Source organism: Malaya genurostris, chromosome 1, assembly GCF_030247185.1.
Source record: "Malaya genurostris strain Urasoe2022 chromosome 1, Malgen_1.1, whole genome shotgun sequence".
Classification (NCBI taxonomy): domain Eukaryota; kingdom Metazoa; phylum Arthropoda; class Insecta; order Diptera; family Culicidae; genus Malaya; species Malaya genurostris.
In genome coordinates, this window is record NC_080570.1 from 117,061,165 (window position 1) to 117,086,747 (window position 25,583).

The 25,583-nt window shown below is 36.9% G+C and overlaps 1 protein-coding gene across 4 annotated transcripts in view; it reads right to left on the reverse strand.

Annotated features, from left to right (window-relative positions):
• LOC131425568 (leucine-rich repeat flightless-interacting protein 2) overlaps positions 1-25,583 on the reverse strand; it is a 119,708-nt gene that overhangs the window by 45,499 nt on the left and 48,626 nt on the right. Inside the window, exon 1 of one of the 4 annotated variants that reach the window (XM_058587556.1) lies at positions 10,289-10,399. The exons of 2 other annotated variants lie outside the window; for them this stretch is intronic. Coding sequence is in view for 1 of the 2 variants with exons in the window: in XM_058587553.1 (XP_058443536.1) it covers positions 9,575-9,706 (132 nt within the window). In the remaining variant the exon portion in view is untranslated. Of the gene's footprint in view, positions 1-9,574; positions 10,220-10,288; positions 10,400-25,583 lie in introns of those variants that run through there. One more of the 4 variants, XM_058587553.1, reaches the window with a different exon arrangement.

Consider the following 25,583-nt stretch of genomic DNA (forward strand, 5'->3'; position numbering starts at 1 on the left):
GGATGGCTCGTTTGCCATCGCTGATTGAACGATTCGTATCACGTTTTGCAGATTGGTTTTGAGTGTGTAAAACAAATGTGCAATGCTGGGAACATTCGAGTGAATAACAAAATAGGATGAGTGCGGCTATTTCCACCTTACTAGATGGGATGCCGTAATGTCTCATCAAATATTCGGTAGGATTATCGAATATCTCAAACCAAGTAACGTATGTCATTCTCGGTATGATCCTAGTTGTCGGTAGACGAATTTCGCACCAAGTCATATACGCAGTTATCAAAACTCTTTCAGATTTGAATGAAATTTTCTGAACAAGTAGACAAAAAACCATATACCTAATTTTTCCAAAATTGATCTAGATTGCCTTTTGAAAAAAGGCAAACCTTTTTAACCTATTTTTTCACACAGTTATTGCCATAAAAGAACAAATCCTACAAGAATAAGTAGGGGAGAGTGTTCGGTTACCGGCACCCTTTTTCTTTTAAGCTCATAACTTCTAACTTAGTGCACATTATGCGGACATCTATGCATCAATCGAAAGCTAAAGTCCCTGGCTAACAACTGATTAAGAAACTAAGTTGATTCATTTGATAGAAAAAAAATTATTATCAATTTAGTAAAGTGATAAATTTTGGCAATTTCAGAAAAGGTCTTCGGTTACCGGCACCACGAGAAATTTCGGAATATATAAGTAAAGAATGCAATTATTCAAAGGAAAACCGGAATTTACTCTTTTCGGAGGAGTTTTGGACAAAAGTATTCACTGTCAGATGGTGACATCGCCTGGGCTCTCTTGGCCGATCATTTGGATGGTGGCGCCTTTGGTGTTGATTTGGCCGATCTTCCACGTATTTTCTTAGTCGGAGCATCTGCTGTATGAGCAGCTAGATGCTTGGCCAAAACTTTGGCTTGCTTTGTCTCGACAGCAGCCTACATAACACTAACAATTTTTCACGATTTGTCGAAAAAAATGGGGTGCCGGTAACCGAAATCGGTAGACATTTTGAAAATGACAAAACAAATCTTTGGTTGCGAAAATTTTGATAGCATCCGGTATTAAATCACGAAATAGGTCAACATCACCTCATAAATCTTGAATCCACTAACCTTTCCGATTGATGCTCTTCAATTCATGATACTATAAAATACCTGTTTTAATCCACCTAGTGGTGTAATGATGCCTTTCTCATGTACATATAATATTGTGGTATTCTATTCAAAAAATTTCTCTTCGATTTTTGAAAGAAATCATGAGATTGTTTATGCATAACATGTTTGTTGCATCCGAAAATATTTTAAGTGACGGTGTAACAGTTCGGCTGAAAAGTTCGTATCGTTTAATAGAAACACACATTTTTTGCCAAAATTCGTTTTTATTATTCAACATAATTGCCATCAGAGGCGATACAGCGATTATAGCGATCTTCCAACTTTTCGATACGATTTTTGTAGTACGATTTGTCCTTTGCCTCAAAATAGGCCTCAGTTTCAGCGATTACCTCTTCATTGCTTCTAACCAGCGAGCATTCTCTTGAGGTCTGAGAACAGGAAAAAGTCACTGGGGGCCAAATCTGGAGAATACGGTGGATGAGGGAGCGATTCGAAGCCCAATTCGTTAAATTTCAGCATGGTTTTCATCGACTTGTGACACGGTGCATTGTCTTGATGAGACAAAACTTTTTTCTTCTTCAAATGAGGCCGTTTTGTTGAAATTTCGTCCTTCAAACGCTCTAATAACGCTATATAATAGTCACTGTTGATGGTTTTTCCCTTTTCAAGGTTATCGATGAAAATTATACCATGCGAATCCCAAAATACAGACGCCATAACCTTACCGGCCGATTGTTGAGTCTTTCCACGCTTTGGGTTCGGTTCATCGCGTGCAGTCCACTCAGCTGACTGTCGATTGGACTCCGGAGTGAAGTGATGGAGCCATGTTTCGTCCATTGTTATATATCGACAAAAAAATCGGTTTTATTTCGATATAACAGCTCCAAACACTGCTCAGAATCATCAATTCGTTGTTGTTTTTGATCGATTGTGAGCTCACGCGGCACCCATTTTGCACAAAGCTTTCTCATATCCAAATATTCGTGAATAATATGTCCAACACGTTCCTTTGATATCTTTAGGGTGTCAGCTATCTCGATCAACTTCACTTTACGGTCATTGAAAATCATTTTGTGGATTTTTTCACGTTTTCATCGGTAACAGCCTCTTTTGGACGTCCACTGCGTTCATCGTCTTCGGTGCTCATATGACCAGTACGAAATTTTGCAAACCACTTACGAATTGTTGCTTCGCCCGGTGCAGAGTTTGGATAACACTCATCAAGCCATTTTTTGGTATCGGCGGCACTTTTTTTCATCAAAAAGTAGTGTTTTATCAACACACGAAATTCCTTTTGTTCCATTTTTTTCACAATAACAAAAGTAGTTTCACTCAAAATGCAATATCTCACAAACTAATAATCAGACAGCTGTCAAATTCATACACGTATCTTTTGAAGGTTGGTACTAACTGAAAATGGTATGGATATAATTCTAGTGGCGCCCTCTCATAGAAACGATACGAACTTTTCAGCCGATCTGTTATGTAATAACTAATTTTAAATGTAAAAATCTTATTGGTAGATCTATCAAGAAGTTTGCAGCTATTGACTACAAAAACAATTTTCACCACCTATAGGCAACAAGGGACCTCAGTCTTCAGTTTTCTTTAAACTACATCAAACATCAGTTGTTCTGCGTCGGATCCATGTTCTCTTGTGACTTGCAGCAAAATACAATTGTAAGCGCATCCCATTGTGCCAGCAACGAAGACGATTCAATTAAACCATTTCTTCACAACGGAGATTTCTCGCTCGTGTTGCTCTCGCAAGCATAGCTAAGCCCTAGATATTGGAACAACAACATTACCCAACCCGGGGGCCCCCAGAGTCTAGCCTCAATTGTACAATAATCGCATCGAAAAGCATACTCAACTCAACTGGATTCTCGTGCAATTAATTGAACCAACCCCTTTACAACGGTGAGAGAAGATTTCGAGATTGTTGTATCGGCTGAATGGCCTGTTGTAACAAGTCGTAGTACACTTGCTTCACCGAATTATTTGCACTGGGGTTGTTCTGCGGCTGTGGAACTGTCAGGAACCCACCTACAAATCGAAATGATCAGGAACCACTCTAGCTTGTTGACTCCAACGCTGCTGCGGCTGCCGGTAAGTTCGACACAATACAAGATGAGTGTAAATCAGCGTACCGTACAAGGTTCCGATACAGTAGCCAAGTGCGTGCTAATGATCCATAATGCGATTTTAATCAGTCCCCCTCCGGTTGATCCAAACGCTTGCACACAAATGGAGAATACGTGAATCGCGATCGTTCCTCTGGGCAGGATCCGGTTCTAGCTGGTAGACGGAGGTAAGTAGATCATGGTGCGATTTCCGACTGACTGGCACGGAGGTGTGCAACCTTCGAATCGGTCTGGTGAGCGATAATAATAGTTCTAGGAAAAACTGGAGAGACCGCATGGAGGAGTGTAAGATCGAAGTCAGTCGCTCTGATAGTTGCAGCTTTCGTGTTCAATTTAGTTTAATGTGTTCTAGTATACAATCTTGAATCACCATCGATTCTACTGTTTTAATTAAATTATTTAATGTCTTATTAGAGCACCAGCTAAATTGGATCCAAATTAAGTTCGCATCCAAACTTCGAACGCGTAGCGGACGCGACTTAAAGTCATAAGCAAGTCAATCTTTCTCTCCCATATTTGGTTACATTTAGATGGGTAAAAGCGCTTAAGCCGACCATAAAACCTTCGGAATGAGTGAGTGTAGGGCAGAAAAAAATCACTAACATGCAGCAAAACAATGCTTTGTGGTTTTCCGTCACGCTTCGTTTACTACACATACAGCGCAAGTTATAGACCGGCACACGAGTAACGCGCGAACGGGGGATGGCACTTCGACGGTTACTCCACGGAACGGAGTAGGCAGTTTACGAAAAAGATTCGGATCGTGACGGTGCCTCGCAGATGGGAACGCGGTGAACGGTGGAGACAGCAACTGCACCACGGTGGCATAAATTTCACTTTTAGTCACGTGTTTACAGCCGTGTTTAACCGGCAAAAGATCGCGTTTAGTTTTTCGGGCTCTTGACAGGGCTACACACTACCGTAAACAGTAGCTTCCCGGGTCGAGTGGCCGTTGACATTTACAAACACGCTGCGCCGGTATGTCTCATGCAACAGATGCGAATGCCTTGGTCAACGCTGTTAACTAACTTTTGTTCTGCACTTCGGACGAAGCAAATCCAGAGCTAGTTGGTAAATCAGTTGCTTACTTGTGATCAGGTTTCGCCATTTCAGGTTCAACCTAATTCGCCATTATTATTGTTGCTATAGGTTATCCATAAATTATTTTGCTGATCCACAAAACAGCCTGCTAAGATTGTGAGCAGAAATCAATACGACAAACGTTGTGATGAAAACAAACTGACATTAGTCTGAAGCTGTCTGTTAGATGGGCAAGCAATCGGCAAAATAGCCTTTGTTTATGCTTCGTGCATTACACCGACGCGTGCGAAAAAATGTGTTACTGTGGTATGGTGCTCAGCTGGACAACAGTTGAGTTGCAGTTTGCCAATTAGCGATTGTTTGATGTCATAATGCGCCATTAGTATGTACTACTTGGTTATCGGGGCAAGCAGTGAAATTACATTGTATGAATAGTTCTTCTATCCCTGAAAATTGAGTATAGTTGAGATTGCACTGTTGGCGGAGTCTGTTAAAACAGAAGGTGAAATTCCAAATGTCTTTCTGTTATAGTAGTACTGTAGTAGTACAACAGTACTATTAGTGAGAACATTCTACTAACAACTCAAACAGAAATTTAGTCTTTCTGTTGCCATAGACACAGTCTCCTTGAATTTTTTTTGTCTTTTGATGTGGAACACATCGTTATTTTCTATATAGTGGTGCAAATCAGAAACACGTAGAAATGTGGTCAGGTTTTAAACACTTACAGCTCAGTCTATTTCGTATCAATTATTAATATTATTTCATCATTTGATAGGAAATATTTCTACGTTTCGATTTGAATATATCAACCCACGTATTTTCATTTATATATGATTGAAATTTTGATTAGTAGCGAGCAGTGTCCTATTTTGTCTGCTAAAAATCTGCGGTATACCGGATTTCCCTGCCATAGACGACGGTTTTGAAGGAGTAAGCGATGAATCAAAGAGAGAGCATCGCTCTGATTGGTCAATCGATGCAAAAGCGAAGCTGTTGGAAGCACGCGAATCTATAAGTAGAAGCGAAATTAAAGCTAGCGTTTCAGTCCTACTCGTAGCATGCTAGAGGTAGGTTGCTGCTAGACAGCAAGACAAAAACGTGCCATAAAACGATTTGAAGCTTTAAGAACTGAGGCCAGTTGTTAGCGTAAAACCGTGTCGCTCGCTGTGCGTATTACATTTCTCTCCATGCTCTCTCGTAAATGTGTAAAAAGTTTTGATATTTTCGGTTACAAGTTTGACTACATAACATAAAACCCAATAAAGCTACCGCTTGTTTGGCAGCTTTGCTGAGCCGATTTTATTTCTCTCTCATGTTTCGTAACGTTACCAGGATACAAGAGCAGAAAAATGGTGCCGCCGTAGAAATGGACTTACCATTACAAAAATAACATTCACTTAATTTTTATCGCGACAACATATGTTTTTATGCACTAATCGAATCTAAACTAAATTATCTAGACATTGTCAGGATAGATTTTTGATTCATGCTTTTGAAGGCATATCGCATCAATGAACAAGTTGAATGTTGCCGTTTTCAGCTATGCAATTTTTCCTTCAGAAAAAAGACTTTCCCGACCACTAAAGTCAATGAATCATTCTGAAATTTTCACAGACTAATCTAAACTAATTTTCTAAGAGATTGTCAGTTGGATTTTTTGATATTTGTCACCGTTTCTGAGGAAATCAGATTTGAAGCGTGAAAATAGCCCTTTAAAACGCACTAAAACACAGTGGCATCAGCCCTCAATTGGTATGCTCTGATCTTGTGTCATGCAAGCTCGGAATTCCATGTTATGTCGTTTCCACATGAGAAATTGACAACTACCCCTGGATAAATTTTAAATGTAATTTCGTCGGTTATAAAACAAATGCAAATCAAGACAAAAGATGTTCGGTGTTGGTTCGGATTGATTCAACTTTTTGATTGTAGATCATTAGAAATTTTGGTTGCCTTGTTCCACATCAATGGCTCGAACAACCCCATGTGGCTGATCCTTGTAGTTTTTAGTTTAAAAAATTACATTCAATTAGATTTGAAAAGTTCACTAAAATATGCTTCAGGGCTTACGTCACACATTCGGCAACATTCCTCAAACCAGTACTATTAGCAATAATGCATTTGAACTTGATCTTAGGTCAAAAATAAGCACTTTGACGCATTAAAAAACTATTTATTTATCGTTAAAAAATCCAAATGGTTCCCAAATCGGAAGTGTGAAAAAAAATTAGTTTTAAAATTTTTAATTATTTTTCAATATTAAAAATACATCTCCAAAAAAAATTGAAAAAAATCGTTTATGAATCTTTCTCAAATTTTTGAGTGGACCGGTTTCTTAAAAAATCATATAAAATTAAAGTCAACAGATCCACCGTCAACAAAACACTTAAAGGGATGAAATTTTGGGCAAATTGCCTTCAGTCCAAGCTTTTTACCTTTTTTATATATGGAATAACAATATAAATTCTTTTTGGGAGAGATTTCACAGACTATAGCTTTTTTCGTCGAAGAATACATAGCATATTTTCGTAGATTTACTTCAGAATTAAATAAATTATAGGTACTTAAACTAGTAATATGCCAAAACATTGATATGACATCATTTTAGGAAAGGATTAAGAATCAGCCAAAAGGTTGGAAATTGGATGCCGTACGAGTTGAAGTCGAGGGAAACCAAGTTACAATGTTAAATGTTCAAAATATTGATGAAGCGGCACAAGGAAAAGTTGTTTTACTATCACTGGTGATAAAAGGTGAGTGGGTAGTGAATGCGAATAAAATGGATGGTTCAGTTTCTTTGATGTTAAATAATCTTAATTCCGGAACTATATTTTGGAGTTCAATGCTAGAACTGAGCTCTGAACCTAAATTCTGAAATCTAATATCTAATCTAATCTAATCTAATAGATTATGCAACTGAAATCTGAGCTTGAACTTGGGAGCTGAATTCTGGAACAGGGTTATTAAACTGAGCACTGATCCTATGTTCGGGAACTGAGTTCAAGACCATGAATCTTAACAGTGAACTTTCGACCTGGATTCTGGTCTGCAGTTGAGTTTTGAATACAGAATTCCGGTCCGGGCTATAGTTTTTAAATTCGGATCGAGAATTTAGCTCCGAAATTTAGTTTTAGAATCCAGATACGGAATTCAGTTCAAAAATCTTCAGACACTAATTTATGAATTAAGTTACACTTCTGGAATTGTGAAACTGAATTATGGAACCAAATTCTAGATCTGCATTCTGTAACTGAATTTTGAACCTGAATTCGGAATCTGAACTCCGGGCAGGTGTTTTGGAACTGAAGAATTCAGTTCCAAAATTCCAGAATTCTTTTACGAAATTTTGTGTCAATATTCAGGCTTACAATCAAATTCTGAAACTCGGTTTCAGTTCCAGAATTCTTAAACTCGACTCTGGCCTTGGATTCTGGACAAGGAACTGAATTCTGGATATGGAAGAAAAATCTTGCATATGATTCTGAAACTGAGTTTCAAAACTGAATTCTAGAATTGGATTCTGGCCCTGAAATCTGGCCAGAACTTAACGAATCAACTACATAGCCTGGAGTGAATGAAGCAACAAATTTTTACCTTCTTTATAAAAAAATAGAAACTTTAAATTTCGTGTTATTTGTATTTATCTCATATTACTGAAAATTTTATCACAAATTGCTGATCATATCTCCGATGAGTGGAGACAAAATTAAAACAAGAGATATGATGATCAAAAAATTAAAAATTTACATTCAACCATGCGTCTCCATTAAAGCTCTATTAGAACAAAATGCATGGTGCCTAACTACCGGAACTAAGCACCATGCGTTTCCCACTAACGGAGTTCAAATGGAAACGCATGGTTGATTGTTATGCTTCTTAGAAATGATCAAATATTGAAATTTTAGGAAATATATCTCCTGCCGAAGCTATTATGGTAATACGATATGAACTCCCTTTGGGAGCAGATTTCACATGTTTACCCGGCTGTAGCCTTTCTCGCCGAAGAAAACATAGCATATTTTCGAAGATTGACGTAAGAATAAAATAAGTTCAGTGGCGTATCCAGGAAAATTTGAGCCCGAGGTAAAACTGGATCTGCCGCCCCATCGTTTCATTGGTTCAATAATAAAAATTTAAAATAAATGTTTCCTCTTGAGGGATCCATTTGGTAAGCAAAAAAAAAGATCCCAAGGATTGATTTGCCGTCACCCCCCTTCGAAAAAAAAGTTCCACTCGCCTCCTTAGCAGATCCCTTAGATAAGCTAGTTATTCAAATACAAGTAAAGTGATTAAAATATAAGTAAAACTAGTGATTAAAATACCCGAATTGTAATGGCGCCTTTTTCAGAAAAGTTTTAGAGATCAGTCAAAAGGTTGGAAATTGGATTCCGTATGAGTTGAAGTCGAGAGAAAAACCCTGTTGTTAGACGACTTCAATATTGCTGAAGGGGCATAAGAAAATGTTGTTTTTGGATTGTGACAAAAAATGGATTTATTGTTTGTAATCATAAATAGCAAATAGTAGCGAATCCGTTCATAATGAAGAATATCCATGATAATAAAAAGGCTTATGATTTTTTTTAAAACTAAAGTCTATCGAACCACCCTAGCTCTGTCATAAAAGCAGTTAAAATTTAAGGAAAATTGTCTCCATTTCAAGCTCTTTTTAATGTTAACAACATTTTTTGAGACAGATTCCCTAGGCTTTCAACGTATTTAGTACAATTCATGTCTTGTTTTCTTAAGAAACATAAATTCAGAAATTTTCCTAGAAAAATTGTATTTCACTTTTACTATCACTTTTAAAAAAATTTCAAAGTACTCTAAAATAAACATTTTATAATTCTGTGAAAGTTATCCAAGCCGTCAAATATCATCAAAAGTTAGGTTGGAATTTTGACCATTTTTCTTTCGGATTCGGCCCACTGTGAGACCGGAGCCGACGATTGCGAAATTCCAGCACGGAAAAAACTATGCTGCACCATGCGAAACGTGTATTTTTAGCATTACTTCTTCTATCGGCTCAGACAGTCTTTTTTTTTATCTTTCGTGTACCATTTTGTTCCATCAACATGTTATTTTTTCTCCGAAACAGTCTGGAACGACACGTGCTCTTTTGATGTTCGACTAGAGAATCGGAGATTCGTATCCCGGGAAAAATATTCTAAACTGCGTTTTTGGATCAGGATAACACACGAACGGCCATTTGGGAGAGCAAACCAGACAGTAAAGTGAAGAGGATGAGAAGTTTTTGTTTCGGACGTGGATATACTTACACATTTCCAAGTGCCTTTAATGGCCAGTCCTTTCTGGAAGTTGGCCCGGATTTCCAAACAGTCGCTGAGCGAAGGTCCCCATTGTTTCACAAATTTACCGACGAGAGGACTTTGAACTTTGAGCTGCACCATTTTGTCGGAATGCTTCCGTTTTCCGTGGTTCGCAAGTCGCAAATCGGCGAGACACGATGACCGCAGTGGCCGATGATGACGACAAAGATGATTATGATGAGTGGACACTGAGTTTACACACACACAGACACTATTAGTAGTTTAGCAAGGTTCCATTGACACTCACGGCAGTAGGCCACTATATTATACAGGACCGCGAGTTTTTGCCAAAGAGCCTAATGAGCTACGATGAGGGTTAGTTCGATCGGTGGTACCCAGGAAGGATGCTGGTGGCGAATGACCGACGAACGCGTGACGAACTTTTCGGTGGTGGCCCCAAAACGGTCGGCAACGGAATACACACGAGTATAGGTAAAAGTCTTTTATTCTCTCACTAGAAAAGGTGGCGTGAAAAAAGTGTCACGATTGCGAATCGAACGACGCACTTTATGTACAAGTCTTGTTAACACACAAGTCGAACAAAAACCGAACAATAAAAAAATTCGTTTAGACTCGGAATAGCACTATTTACAGACTAGCAACTAGCATTCCCGTGGTGTTATCTCATTAGTCGCTTCCTACCCTATTATAAAAATCACACACCTTAGCAGGATCACCGCACTGACACGCGATGGCCGAGGCAGGAAGATGGCTCAACCGAACCCTTCGGAAGCTGTCGGAAAACTAACCGCTCAGTGGAGCATTTTCCTAGTGACATCGAATTTTGACTACGCGCCCTACGACGAGACACCGAGCAAGACGGGGAACCGTCCGTCAGCCGGCGCGCGGTGAGCTGTCAGACAGAAACCGATATCATCATCATCATCATCATCGTCATCGTCGTCATCGCTTACTAGATCTCGCAATGCAGCACAGGCTTACCAACCTTCCTGTGAGTGTTCACTGCTGCTGCATCGCGTCATCGTCAGTAAACCTTGAGAAATGGTCCAGACAAGAATAAGGAGAGAAAAAAAATAACAAACAGAAACGAGAGAATCCATGAGAGCAGGAGTGAAAATTCGAATCACAGTGCTACGACCCGTCATGAAGGAAATCATCATCGTCGTCGTCGTCGTCGATGTCGTCATCATCGTCGGTGAAGCTTTGGAGAAAAAAAAATGTGGTTCATCCGGTCCAGGCAAGGAGTATTGGTAATGGTAGGCAGCAAATGGAAGACGATCGGAAGGAAAAACGTCATACAACCCACGGATGATACTGGAAAGTCAATTTAATGGTTTGACGTTGTGTTCCAAAATATCATTTGACTATATACAGATAAATAGAAATAAGGTACTATTAGTTTGATTATTTTGATACCGTTCAAATCTATACAAGTAAAATAATGCATAGGAATCATATCAGGGGTGGAAATAAGCAAAGTATTTGATTCACAGTAAATAAAAATAGTTAGTATTTTTATTTCATATCACATATTGATTGTAGATATTATAATAAATTCTGCAACGAATAATTATTTGGAAAGATAAATTTTGATTTTACTTAGAATTTATAAGTGTCTTCATCGTTATCAGTATTACTGTCTGATTCGGAATCAACATTTCAACAAAGTTCGGTTCGTTTTAATACTACTCTGTGGTCATTAAAAAGGTTTTTATGTCGTGAATACGACTTACTTTACTATGGGGTGCCTTTTCAAAATTTACCCTCTGAGAGAGTGATAAGTTTTTGATCGTGAATATCTCTTGTTGTATCTAACGAATCAACATAATTTTTGCTACATGCCATCGGAAATATGATCACAATTTTATGATAAAATTTTCAGTTGTGTGACATAATCTCAAATAGTTCAAAATTAAACTTTTCTGAAATGTTTGGTATAAACGAGTATCAAAGAGGATAATTCATAAGGCGCGTTTGCCTTTCTCGTATTTTGAAAGCTCATAGCTCAGTGATCTGTGGAAGGATTTATATAATCTAACTACCAATAGAATCGAAATTTTTCAACTTAAACGTGTATAGCAAAAAGTATTTCAATAGTACACTATTGAAAAATCTCATTTGACCCATGTCAACATCAGCCAATCAGAACGCGTTCTGAGGAAGAGAACCAAATATCTGCTGCTGTACAACAAATCGTTCGAGAAAAATGTTCCGAAAAGTGGTGAATATCGTAGTGAGTTCCTCAATTTGGTCCTTCTGAATGCTAGAAACGAATCCCTACAGCATATTGATAGTTTCTTCATTAAATTATGCAAATCCGAAATGAAATAATCGACATTAAAATTCTGTATGCGGCTATTTTTATAGCCGTTAGGACCGCCCATTAGTGAAAAAGCTACAAACGAAATCAAAGAAAGCTCCTAACAAAAATTGAATCAGTTTGGATTCTATCACCAATGCGAGTAGATGTATTTTGTGTCGTTTGCAAAGCTAGTTTCGCTTCCGACAAGAGCGATTACGTCGCAGCTGCCAGTCATTTTCATGGATGAAAAAGCAACGGTGGAGAGCATTACACCAAACCAGCCGTTCTAATGGCTATAAAAGTTTTCTGAAGAACTATTAGGATTTGTTGTACGCAAATCGAAAGGAAATCTCCTCAGTTTAGTGCAAATCTAGAACAGTTTGGTTAGATTTTTGCACTTTTCGCTGTGCGAAATTCACAGTAATCTAGATCAAGTGAAGCCTTCTTTGTTTTTGCGAAAAATGTGGAAAAGGGGAATGCTTGCATAATTCATACAATTGATCAACTAATTGATATTCGGAAGTGTTAGGGAACATGTCAGTTGTTTTCGTATTCACGACATCCAGTTATGTCTCTGACATTACCCACCCGCCTTTTTTTAAATAACTATTCATTAGAATATGAGTTAAAATTAAACTATTAAGATTTAAATTGGGTGTTCAGCCACGAGTGGTGACTTTTCAACCCAATTATATACATGATTTGGTTATTACCATGAGGACATCTTTTGCTTCCGCAATTCTGAGATTTTTGTGTAGGGAAAATTCTAAACCTACTTGTATTGTGTAATGGGGAAAAAGAATTTATATACTAACTTACTAACTAATACAGAGAGCGAATCGATTCAATTGAAGATTGCATCGATTTTTGTTGGAATTTGCTTATTATATTATGTGACATTACATTTAATGGTTCTATATTTGTGAGTCTGTGTAACTCATTTGTACTAAACCAGGGAGGACGCTTCAAAATCATTTTCAGAATTCTGAATCCTTTGAAGCGTTTTCTTCCTGGTGGAACAACAACTTGACCAAATTGGTACTGCATAAAGCATGGCTGGTCTTTATGAATTAACAATTTGTTTTTTAGACAGAGCTTAGAATTTCTGTTTATAATATATTTATTACACTTTGCCTGGCTTCCTTCAATGTGATCCTTGAAAGTGAGTTTTTTGTCATACGTTAAACCTAAGTATTTAGCTTGATCAGACCATGTCAATTCCAATCCATTCAATTTGAGAATGTGATTATTGTTTGGTTTAAGAAAAGAAGCTCTTGGCTTGTGAGGAAAGATAATTAATTGCGTTTTGGCTGTATTTGGTTTAATTTTCCATTTTGACAGATAATCACTGAAAATATTTAAACTTCTTTGTAGGCGACTGCAGATCACTCTTAGATTTCTACCTGTGGCTAACAGACTTGTGTCGTCACAGAATAGCGATTTCTGACAACCAACGGGTAGATTTGGAAGATCAGAATTGAAAATATTATACAAGATTGGAGCTACGCTCGAACCCTGCGGAACACCGGCTCGTACGGGTAGCAATTCAGATTTACAATTCTGATAGCTAACCTGAAGAGTACGATCAATTAAATAATTTTGAATCATTTTGATCAAATAAATAGGAGACTGGAAATCAGACATTTTTGCTATTAAACCTTTGTGACACTGTCGAATGCTTTTTCTACGTCTAGAAGAGCAACTCCAGTTGATAACCCAGAAGATTCATTTGCTTTTATCATGTTCGTTACTCTGACAAGTTGATGAGTAGTTGAATGTTCATGACGAAATCCAAATTGCTCTGGTAAAAAAATTGAATTCTCATTTATATGAGACATCATTCTCAACAAGATAATTTTTTCAAAAAGTTTACTGATAGAAGAAAGTAAGCTAATTGGTCGATAACTTGATGTTTCTGCTGGGTTTTTGTCAGGTTTGAGGATAGGAATTACTTTAGCGTTTTTCTCTTTTTGGGAAGTAAGCTAATGAAAAACACTTGTTGAAAATTTTAACCAGGAGTCTCAAGGCAACATCGGGAAGATTTTTAATAAGAATATTGAAAATTCCATCATTACAAGGAGCCCTCATGTTTTTAAGCTTCCTAATAATTGATTTAATTCCATCAAAATTCGTCTCAATAATGTCATCGTGTGATAACACTTGGGTTGAAATATGCTCATATTTCAGTGAAACTTCATTTTCAATAGGACTCACAACGTTGAAATTAAAATTTGTTCAACTTCATTAGCGAAATTTTCATTTCGCAAAAGAGTAAATCTATGTTTAATTTCTTTTTGTAAATCCTTAGCTATGTTTTTCATAGCAGGATCACGAGAACGTTGATATTGTCGTCGACGAACATTCTTCAACCGAATGAGCAGTTGAAGATTGTCATCGATGATAGGAGAATTTAATTTAGTTTGAGCTTTGGGAACTGAAAGATTTCTAGCTTCGATAATGTAATGATTCAAATTATCAATTGCTGTGTCGATGTCCGCAGAATTTTCTAAAACAGTTTCATGATCCACATGATTTTCAATGTGAGATCTGTAATCCAACCAATTAGCTCTATGATAGTTGAAAATAGAACTAATTGGATTAATTATAGCTTCGTTGGAAAGTCTGAATGTTACTGGAAGATGATCTGAGTCAAAGTCAGCATGTGTAATCGGTTCACTACAAATATGACTTTAATCTGTTAGAACCAGATCAATTGTAGACGGGTTTTTCACGGAAGAGAAACAAGTCGGATTACTGGGATGAAGAACTGTGAAGTAACCAGCTGAGAGTTGATTATGAAGTATTTTACCATTACTGTTATTTTGCCTACAATTCCACTGGACATGCTTAGCAATTAAGTCCCCTATTACGAAAAAATTCGGTCGATATCTTGTGAGTTTTCGCAAATCGCCTTTAAAGAAATTTAATTGTTCGCCGGTGCATTGGAATGGCAAATATGCTCCAGCGATGAAATAAATTCCATGAATGGTTTCAACTTCGATTCCCAAGCATTCAATAACTTTAGTATTGAAACAAGGTAAAATTCGATGTTTGATTTGTCGTTGGACAAAAATGGCAACTCCCATTCCCATTCCAGTAAACCTGTCAAACCGATTAATCACATAATGTGGATTAATTTTCAATTTGACATTTGGTTTAAGAAAAGTTTCTATCACAATGGCAATATGAATTTTGTGAACTTTAAGAAAATTATAAAATTCATCTTCACTCGATTTCAAAGATCGAGCATATTTAACATCACTGTTAAATTTTAAATTCAATATAATATTATTTGCAAATTGCCATCCGATTTGAAATGCTTCAAAAAGTGATGAAGTCGAATTCATTCGAATGATCATTCAAAAAAGTTGATCTTGTAGGTAGACCATTTTATTTTCAATTAAAGGGTGATTTTTTAAGAGCTTGAGAACTTTTTTAAACAATAAAACGCATAAAATTTGCAAAATCTCATCGTTTCTTTATTTTAAACGTTAGATTGGTACATGACATTTACTTTTTGAAGATAATTTCATTTAAATGTTGACCGCGGCTGCGTCTTAGGTGGTCCATTCGGAAAATCCGCTTTTTTATCGACAAATTTTGTTCAGCGATGAGGCTCATTTCTGGTTGAATGGCTACGTAAATAAGCAAAATTGCCGCATTTGGAGTGAAGAGCAACCAGAAGCCGTTCAAGAACTGCCCATGCATCCCGAAAAATGCACTGTTTGGTGTGGTTTGTACGCTGGTGGAATCATTGGACCGTATTTTTTCAAAGATGCTGTTGGACGCAACGTTACAGTGAATGGCGATCGCTATCGTTCGATGCTAACAAACTTTTTGTTGCCAAAAATGGAAGAACTGAACTTGGTAGACATGTGGTTTCAACAAGATGGCGCTACATGCCACACAGCTCGCGATTCTATGGCCATTTTGAGGGAAAACTTCGAAGAACAATTCATCTCAAGAAATGGACCGGTAAGTTGGCCACCAAGATCATGCGATTTGACGCCTTTAGACTATTTTTTGTGGGGCTACGTCAAGTCTAAAGTCTACAGAAATAAGCCAGTAACTATTCCAGCTTTGGAAGACAACATTTCCGAAGAAATTCGGGCTATTCCGGCCGAAATGCTCGAAAAAGTTGCCCAAATATGGACTTTCCGAATGGACCACCTAAGACGCAGCCGCGGTCAACATTTAAATGAAATTATCTTCAAAAAGTAAATGTCATGTACCAATCTAACGTTTAAAATAAAGAACCGATGAGATTTTGCAAATTTTATGCGTTTTATTGTTTAAAAAAGTTCTCAAGCTCTTAAAAAATCACCCTTTATATCGCCTAAATCGACTTCATTTAAAGAAGCGAATGGCATTGAAGGAATATTTGTAGGTAGACTGCCATTAGAAGAAGATGATTTGGCCGGTCTACCTATTAATAAATTATTTTCGTTAGAAGAAGAACTGCAAGGCGGTCCTGTGTTTTGATTATTTATATTAGAAGAATTAAGTGGTAGTTTTCTACCTGTTATACTAGCATAACTGACATTAGAAAAAGATCATGACGAGGCCGATCTACCTGTCAATAAATTGTTTTCGTTAGAAGACGAATTGGAAGGCGTACCTGTTTTTTTGTTTTAAATTCGAAGAAATAAGTGCCTTAGAAGAATTAGACGTGGCATTTGTAACGGTTTTTTTGATTTTCAGGTATGTTCTGTAAATTTAAGGTCGTTGATTTGACTTGTTGTCTAAGCGAACGAGCGTTTAAAATTTTCTACCTGACAGGACATTTCAAATAATTGGATTTATGATTTCCATTGCAATTTGAACATGAAAATTTATCAGTGGACAAACGTCTTTCGAATGCGATTTACCACAATTCAAACACCGTATATCCATATGACAATTTTTGGTTCCATGGCCGAAGCCTTGGCAACGACGACATTGCGTTAAGTTTGCAATACGATTATGCCGTTTATAATGTTCCCAATGAATTTTAACGTGGGAAATGAAACGTACTTTTTCTAAAGTTTTAAAATTGTTTACGTCACTTCGATTGAAGTGTATTAGGTAAAGTTCATGGGAAATTCCAGAGCGTGATTTAGAAGTACCATTCGCTCTTTTTTCATAAGTATTACTTGGGAAGGGGCAAAACCAAAAAATTCTTTTATTTCATTTTTAATTTCATCAATACTTTGATCATTTGATAAGCCTTTCAAGACAGCCTTGAAGGGTCTGTCTGATTTTATATCATATGAATAAAATTTATGAAGTTTCTCGGACAAATATCGAATAAGTCGTTCGTAATCTTCCAATCCATCAACCAAGACTCGACATTCTCCTCTTCGTCCGATTTGAAATGAGACTTTTACTCCCGGGAGAAAAGTAGAAAGCTCAGTACGGAAGCTTTGAAGTCGGAAATCATCACCGTCACTGGTGGCATAGATTGATGTTTCTTCCCAGAACGACAAGCGTCCATTTTGGGAATTTTTGAAGTATTTTCTTCTATGTCGCTACAATCGGATTCAGGAAGAATCTCGTAAATATTGTTAGACGGCATAGAATCAACGGAAGGGAAATCCGTCCGTTGTCTTTTATTTTTACATTCAGATTCGAAAAGATCGTGAATGATTCTATAAGATCGTGAATTGTGATTTATTCCGTATTGAATTATTTTTAGCCTTAGGTTTGTTGCCTTTCCGGTTGAACGCAGGCATTTTTGAAATGAATGAAATTTTAAATTAAATTAACTAGTCTTCAATTAGACTCCTAGTTTGGAAAAGTCTTGATAAAGACTGATTAGTTCGAAGAATAGTTCTTTCAATAGCTAGCCTTAAGAAAGGCTGATTAATTTATTGAAAAAGACTGAAGCCTTGAATCAATGGAACTCAAAATTACAAACACTTTTTCTTGCTCAACCCGTCGCTCAGGAATTTTTTATAAGGAATTTTCACACGGAGCCTAATTTAGTTAATTCCTACGATTTCGCACTTTTTTAAACTGACCACGTTGAATTTCCACCGAGGGTGATTAATTTCCTTCTTTCGGCTTCCATCTGCTAATTATAACAAATTGAAACAAAAAGTTTTTCCACAGAAAAATGCGAGTTTCATTTCAATAAAATCAGTGTGAAGCTAATACATAAATGCAAGAAATAGAGGAAAACTGTGTGTTGAATAAAAATCTTAGCTTTTTAAGTTCTATTATTTATTTATAACAACCCACTAAAATCTACATTTCAAATCCCTTTGACGTCACTGTTCATCATACATATTCATAACAAAACAACCTTCAAATCTTTCGTCTGGTTGCATCAGACCAGAGAAAGGAGTGCAACATTGAGAGAATTCTCAAGCAGCTTCAATAACGCAAACTTTGACTATCTAGTTTATACGGAGCGAATTGTAATATTTGATCATTCCACCACCATCATCATCATCATCATCATTGGCCATCGTTTACAAAAAAAGGACCAGACGTCTACGGTCAGCAAACACATTGTGGAACTTGCATTGTTAGATGATATGCCAACGTTCCCATATCTGCTCGGAGAGCAGCAAAGAGTCGAACTGCAAAAAAAACGAAACTAAAGCAAGGTGAAAAACCAAACATCCCTCCCTCACGCCTCTCAGGCAAACAACACCGGAAAACAAAGTACAAAGACCTTTCGATTAGACCGATCTCCTCCCGGCGCACATCGATTCCTGTGCTCTCTCTGTCATGTCGGGGCGTCGATTCTCCGAGCGGCCGATCCGTAGATTGACAGGGACGCGTTGAATAAATAAAGACTGTGAACTGTTGTACCCCGAGTGTGATTGGAAGGATGCGAAGCCAAGGGGCCGAACCGTCGTTCGACGAGAAAAGCAAAATAGGAAATTCATATGAAAATATAAATCGGAAGCGACGGTTGACATTTTTTCATCGGAAGCGACTTCTTTTCGTTTTTTCAATGTAATAATAGCAAACAAAAGTCTCATTTAACAAGTGAATGTCCCCTCGATTCGAGATCCGTCAGGAAGAGAGCATTCAATTATGTAGGAAAATGTTGTTTTCTGTCGACATTGAAACGGAGGTTTAGATCGGGGGAATGTCTCAATTTAATCGCACTTCGATTACCGATAGCGAGAGAAAAGATGACGCTTGCAGTCCGTTACCGATTTTATCTACGTTTAGATGAAAAACCAAAATTCTTTAAAACTTACTTAATTCATGGAATACAAATCATGCACAACAATCGACCTATTCTCGTTTCCATCGTTTGCCCGATGAAGACAATTGAGATTTACATGTTTTGTCTCTATGCTACTTCGTAGCTTCACTATATGAGTGCTATTGCAGATGTTTGCATTGTTTGAGAGCATTTAGCACAACAATCTGGAATTTATTGAAACTAAATCATATTTAAAATCTAAATAATTGAAGAAACTATCATTAACGCTAATAGAAATTTAAAGTTGTTCGTTTTAAAGGCATGCAATTTTCAACTCTTTTGACCGCAAAATTATCAAAATCAGAATCAAACAATAATAAAAACACAACTTCACAGTTTCCCTTGAAAAAGGCAATCGAAAACGGCCGAAAAGTCGGGAAATTTAAGAATTAAATCGTTTGGCTAGTGATTTGGGACTGAGAAAGCCGATAATACTTACATAAGTATAAAAAATTACTAGTTTAAAGTGTTTACATGTGCAAAATTTTGTCACAATATGTCAAGTGGTTATCTAAATGACTTCCAAGCCAGAAGTATTTGAACAAAAAATTATGGGAGGTGGTCAATCTAGACCAGTTCCATATGTTGATCGCGAAACAGTAGGGAATTGCAATTTGTCCGTGTCTCGTTTGCTCAAATAGTCCAAGAAGAATAGGGTCTGTATGATTAAAAAAACATAATTTTAAGGATTTTTTTTCAGAACTATCGTCCCACAAAGACTCATTCAAACAACATTTTGTAGATTTTTCAATGACTGAGTGGAAATATATATTGGAGAAGCCAAGTGAAAGAAAAATTAACAGAAAAGATGAATGTTTGGAAAAAGATACGCTCAGAGACAGGACTCGAACCTGCGTTCTTATGCATTCCGTGCATGCGCGTTACCATTTCGCCACTCTCATCTTGTTTTAGCCACTCTAATACGCGAAACAGACATAGTAGCAACGTACATCGAACATGGTCTACATCCTGGCCGTCACCCGACCGATACCTTACATCCAAACATCTTCTCTGTCCATCAAACACTAGTCCTCTCGCTTTATACCTATTTCTCCGATCAAGCATTGAGTAGGAGAGTGTATTTATAATCGCTTGTCACCTTCTTTAATGGTGCCAGTCGCTGGATGGACATTTTGTAATTTTTTCGTTGAAAAATATTGAGAAATAAATCGGTGAAGACGTATTTTTAGAGCTCTTCTTAAAAATCATGATTTGCGGTGTCCACTGTATCTCAGCGCAGACTAACCAGAAGTTAACAAATCAAAACAGCATAGATAGAGTAATTGTTTTTCTAGACCCCAAATTTGAAAAAAAAGGGACAGTAGTTTTTTAATGACGATGGACACGGACTTTCAAAACCAGCTTTCGAGAAAAACGCGTTTAAAGTTTTTTGTCTATAGAATCCAAGGATACTAGTTATTACTCTAGGGAGCCCGTAGGCTCTAATATATTCAAAAATCATATTTTTTCTTTTGTATTTTATTATATTGTAACATTTCAAGAATGTTTTGTCAAGTTTTTAAGTCAATCGAAGCAGAAATCTTAGGCCTGCGCACCGAGCTCTTACTTCTTCGCAGTATGAGATAAGCAACGATAAAAGCCCATAACTTGCTGAGTTTCGTTCCGATAGGCTTGAATCTAAAAAAATACAAAGAAAAAACTAAATGACTATTTAAAAGTGTTCGACCCTACCCGCCCCTTAAATAAACATAAAAAATATAGATTTTGAATCCAATGGCATTGGCTTTGGTTGACGACGGTAGTACTGACTATTAGTATAAGTAGGTGAAAATACCCCCCTGATAATAAAATCCACATTGATAAAATTATGTTTTCGGCTGATGTAATATAATCGGCGGCATGATTAAAATGTGATAGCCGGGGTGTTGATCATCTTTTTGGCGGCGAAAATATCGGCAACGGCGCACAGGTCTAGTCTTACGTAGGTAACGCTCTGTTTTGGCCAAATTTGGCATCGTGCCATTATGCGAAACCGGTAATGGTATGTGATATAAAGCCAAACCAAGTTGATTTTGTGCCAAAAGAAGCTAATCCGTCCAACTCACCAGAACTTTGCACAATAGAAAAAATTGGAGAATTTGAAGAAAGAGTGGATAAAAGTGTGTAAGAAAAATGGCGCAAGTTTGCACAGGATTTGATTAGAAACGTCATGCCCTAGGTGTGGGCATTTAGCCTAGGAGAGGTGATTGAGTAAAGCAACTGCGTAAAAGCTTAGCAGCTAATTAGCGTTTATTTATTCCATGAGAGTTGCAAAAATGTTCGACTTAAAATAAATTTTCGATGATTATTTGTATCTGTTACATTTTATTCGAGTACAGTCTTTATTTAAATTAGAATCAAAACGGGCTGTACGCTAAAGTAACAAAATAGAAAAAAAGATTAAATTGATTCATTCGAAAAAAAGGCCCACTACCGGAGGGAACCTCTCAATTTTATGATTACCAGTGTGTCAGTTAATAAGATAGTTGGATGGGGCCAACTATGAGGAGTATAGCGGATCGGGCCAAAGTTCCCACCTGAGCATAACAATGTTTTTAACAATTTTCGATGTGTGTGCGGGGGCGTTATCGAGTTGCAAAATGACTTTTTCATTTCTTACGGAGCATTGTGGTCACTTTTCAAGTAATGTTCGATTCAATATTTATAGTTTTTCCTATTTTTGATTCTCGTAACACTTTTTTGATCCCACAAACTGAATAGATTAGATTCTCCGTGTATAGAATTCTCAAAATAAATCTATTTCTCATCTCTCGAAACGATTCTGTGCTGAAATTCGGCATCTTCAAATTTTTTGGGTTGACCAGTGTGTCCAGTAGTTAATTTTACTTGGTTACGATTATTTTTTGGAAAATTTTGACAGTTCAGTTCACCTGACGCAAACATAACATGAATGTAAAAAAAAACCCTTAAAAGTGGGTATAATTTCCTCGACATGCCGCTTCTTTTCTAACAAGTAGCGACAACAGCTCTAATAACTTTCATTCCTCAATTTCTGAAATCCGGCTGAATTTACTTCAAGAATATAATTTGAAATCATATGAATTTGATGAAAGTGCATGCAAAAAAACATCCGTCGGTTTTGAAAATCAATCTTGAGTCGAATTAGTCTCGGTAGCCATGCAAACAAAAAATGTTTTGTCATACTGAAAACGTGAGCAAAGTTTCACCCAAATCGGAGTATGTGAAGTCTGGAATTACTCAAAGGTAATCACTATCGCATTGAAGATATGTAACTAAATTCGGAGCAGTTATTCTTTTATTTTCATATCTCTTCATTTTAGTTTTGGTAATGAGAAAGAAGAAAATTCTACCATTCAACTCGGTTCGTCGAATACGCAAAATATTTGTAGATGTACCTGATTTTCTCGGCGATGGCTGGACCAATTTTCACCAACTTTGATTTAAATGAAAGGTTCTATGGTATCAAAGATTGCTATTGCTTTTTGTTCGGATGCGAATTCCGGTTCCGGAACAACAGGGTGAAAAGTATCTAAAACTCATACCGTCAAGTAGAGCGAAAATGCAAAAGAAAACGAGAAAATTCCATAAACTTGGCTTAAAACATTTTATAAATTGGAATCGTTATGCAAATTTATGCTAAAAAAAAAAAACTTTTCTCCATCCTGCTATTGAATTTCATCCAGATCGAACTTCCGGTTCGAGAGTAATAGGGTAAAATGTACGACAAAAAAGAAAAAAAAAGTGCACTCGATTTTCTCAGAGAGCGCTAAACCGATTTTTTTTCAAAACATATATTCAAATGAAAGGCCCTATAGACCCAAAGCCTAAAAATTGAATTTAAACCTGATCCGACTTTCGGTTCCGCAGTAATGGAATGAAATAAGCAAAAATAAAAAAGTGCACTAGATTTTCTCAGAGATCGCTCAAGCAATTTTCACATGCTTAGGTTTAAATGAAAGGTCTTACAATCCCATAGAAATATTTATTTTCGAATTCATGAAACTGAAATATGAAACAGAAAAATCTAACAAAATATCTTCAACCACCATAATTTTTCAATTGAAGGTTTGGTTAGTTGATGAACAAATATACTGATTTTTGGTATACTGGTTCCGTAAGTACCGAAAAAAGTGATCCAGTAGTGGAAATCACTCCGATTTTCAGAAACGGCTGGACTGATTTTCTCAAACTTAGACTCAAATGAAAGGTATTATGTAAGTGTAGTAAATGTAGAATTAGAAATTGAAATGAAATGAATGAAATTGCAACCCGTCGTTGAGCGATAATACAAATATTGAAAAAAATCTTTTAAATTTGGCTTCAAATTGATTAAATTTGTAGATTGTGTTGGTTGTTGGTTAAACGAACCAATTTCAGCTATGCCGGAAGTCCCGGAAATAGTGATCAAAAACTCAAAAACGGAACTCACTCCATTTTCTCAGAGACGGTTGTGAAGATTTTTACAAATTCAGACCCAAATGAAAGGTCCTACGACCCTATATAATCCCACTAAATTTCATCCGGATACGATTTCCGGTTCCAAACTGATAAGTTTAAGCATTTTATTATCAGGGGGGTATTTTTTACATGCCACGAAAAAAATCCATCAAATACATTCAAATAGCTGTGTAGTTCTTGAATTGGACAAATTTGGTTAGTTGATGACCGAATACATTGATTTTGGGTATACCGGATCTTCGTTTCAGATTCCGGAAGTATCGAAAAAAAGTGATCGTGTACTCCAAATTGGAAATCACTCCATCTTCTTAAAAGCGGGTGAACCGATTTTCACCAACTCAGATTCATATGAAAGGTTTTGTAGTCGCATACCAAACTCCTGAATATTATTTGGATCAGACATCCGGTTCCGGAGATATGCTTTTCTCGGATATTGCTGAACTGATTTCCACAAGCTTAGATTCAAATGAAAGGTCTTGTGATCCCGTACAAAATTCCTGAATTTTGTTTGGATTGAACTTCCGGTTCCGGAGTTTTGGGGTATATGTGCAAAAAATGGAAATAAGCGTACTATTTTTTCTTAAAGATGTCGTAACCGATTTTTACAAACTAAAATGAATGGCCTTATGATTCTATACAAAATTTCTGAATTTCATCTGGATCTAACTTCCGGTTTCAGAATTATAGGGTTAAGTGTGTTAAAAACTTTATACCATCAGGCGGCGAAACAAATAACTTTTAAAAAAATCTAAATCTGCATCAAAACTACTCCAATCGGTAGTCATTATCAGTAGACAGCCGAACAAAGCGATTGCGGTTATGCCTTCAAACCCGAAGAAAATAATTTTGAAGAATACCACAATATTATCAGGAATCGCAAGAATTTCGTCTTCTTTTCATGAATTTTTTGAATTCATTAGAAACAATTTTGCATGTATCAGAAAACTAGCAGTTGGGAAATTGAATTCTGAGTGGATTATGACTTTCATTGGTTTAGTTTTCGATAAAATTACACCGAAAAAGAAAATCAGTTCGGACAAGGAAAAGTTTTTTTTTAAATAATTCTTTTTCCTTAAAAAATCCAACTTGAATGTTTGGGATCGGGTGATTTCACCGAAAGCCATTTCGCCGAAAGTCGTTTCGCCGAATGCTATTTCGCCGAAAGTCGTTTCGCCGAATAGGTCATTTCGCCGAATAGGTCATTTCGCCGAATAGGTCATTTCGCCGAAAATCATTTCGCCGAATGAGTCATTTCACCATCGTCGGAAGCGGCGGCTTCTTGCATACAAACCTGTAACCGCCTCGTTAGCCCGATGTACAAAACGCTAGGTTTCTTTGCTTTAGTTAGGTCCGAACGAGCGGAATCGAGGTCGACAGCACACGAATCAAATCGATGTGGCGAAGCCGCATTAGATATTTTTTCACTTAGTAAACGGAAAATACCACATACATTTGCTTGGTACACCTATGCAACTGCGCTGATGGTTAGTGTCTAATAGTCAACAAGTTTCCTTGGGAACTCTGTTATTAGGGTCATGAATCAATCTTTATTCAAGAGTACAAGAATCAATCTTTATTCTAGTACAATTGTAGGTCAACAAAACGGGCGTTAACGTATTATCATTTATTTGTGTTTATTTTAAATCAATTCCAATTATAATATTAGGACAATTGCAGGAATCGGCGCAATTACCCTTTCGGCGAAGTGCCCCTTTCGGCGAAATGTCATTCGGAGAAATGATCCTTTCGGCAAAATGACTTTCGGTGAAACGGCTTTCGGCGAAATGGTTTTCGGCAAAATGACCCTGATCCTGAATTTTTGACTGTAGGTATGGAACATAATCCATGTTTTCATTTGAAAACTTGACTAATTTTGTAAAAATCACTCATACAACAATTTTTTATAGGATTTGTCAGTTTTTGATTATGCGAATATGTCCATAAAATTGTTAGTACCGAAATCCAGCAATAAATCACTGCATTATAACAGATACGTATTTCGCTTTTTGTGGCTTTATGACAGCTTTACAGTAGCATGTAGGGCTGATGAG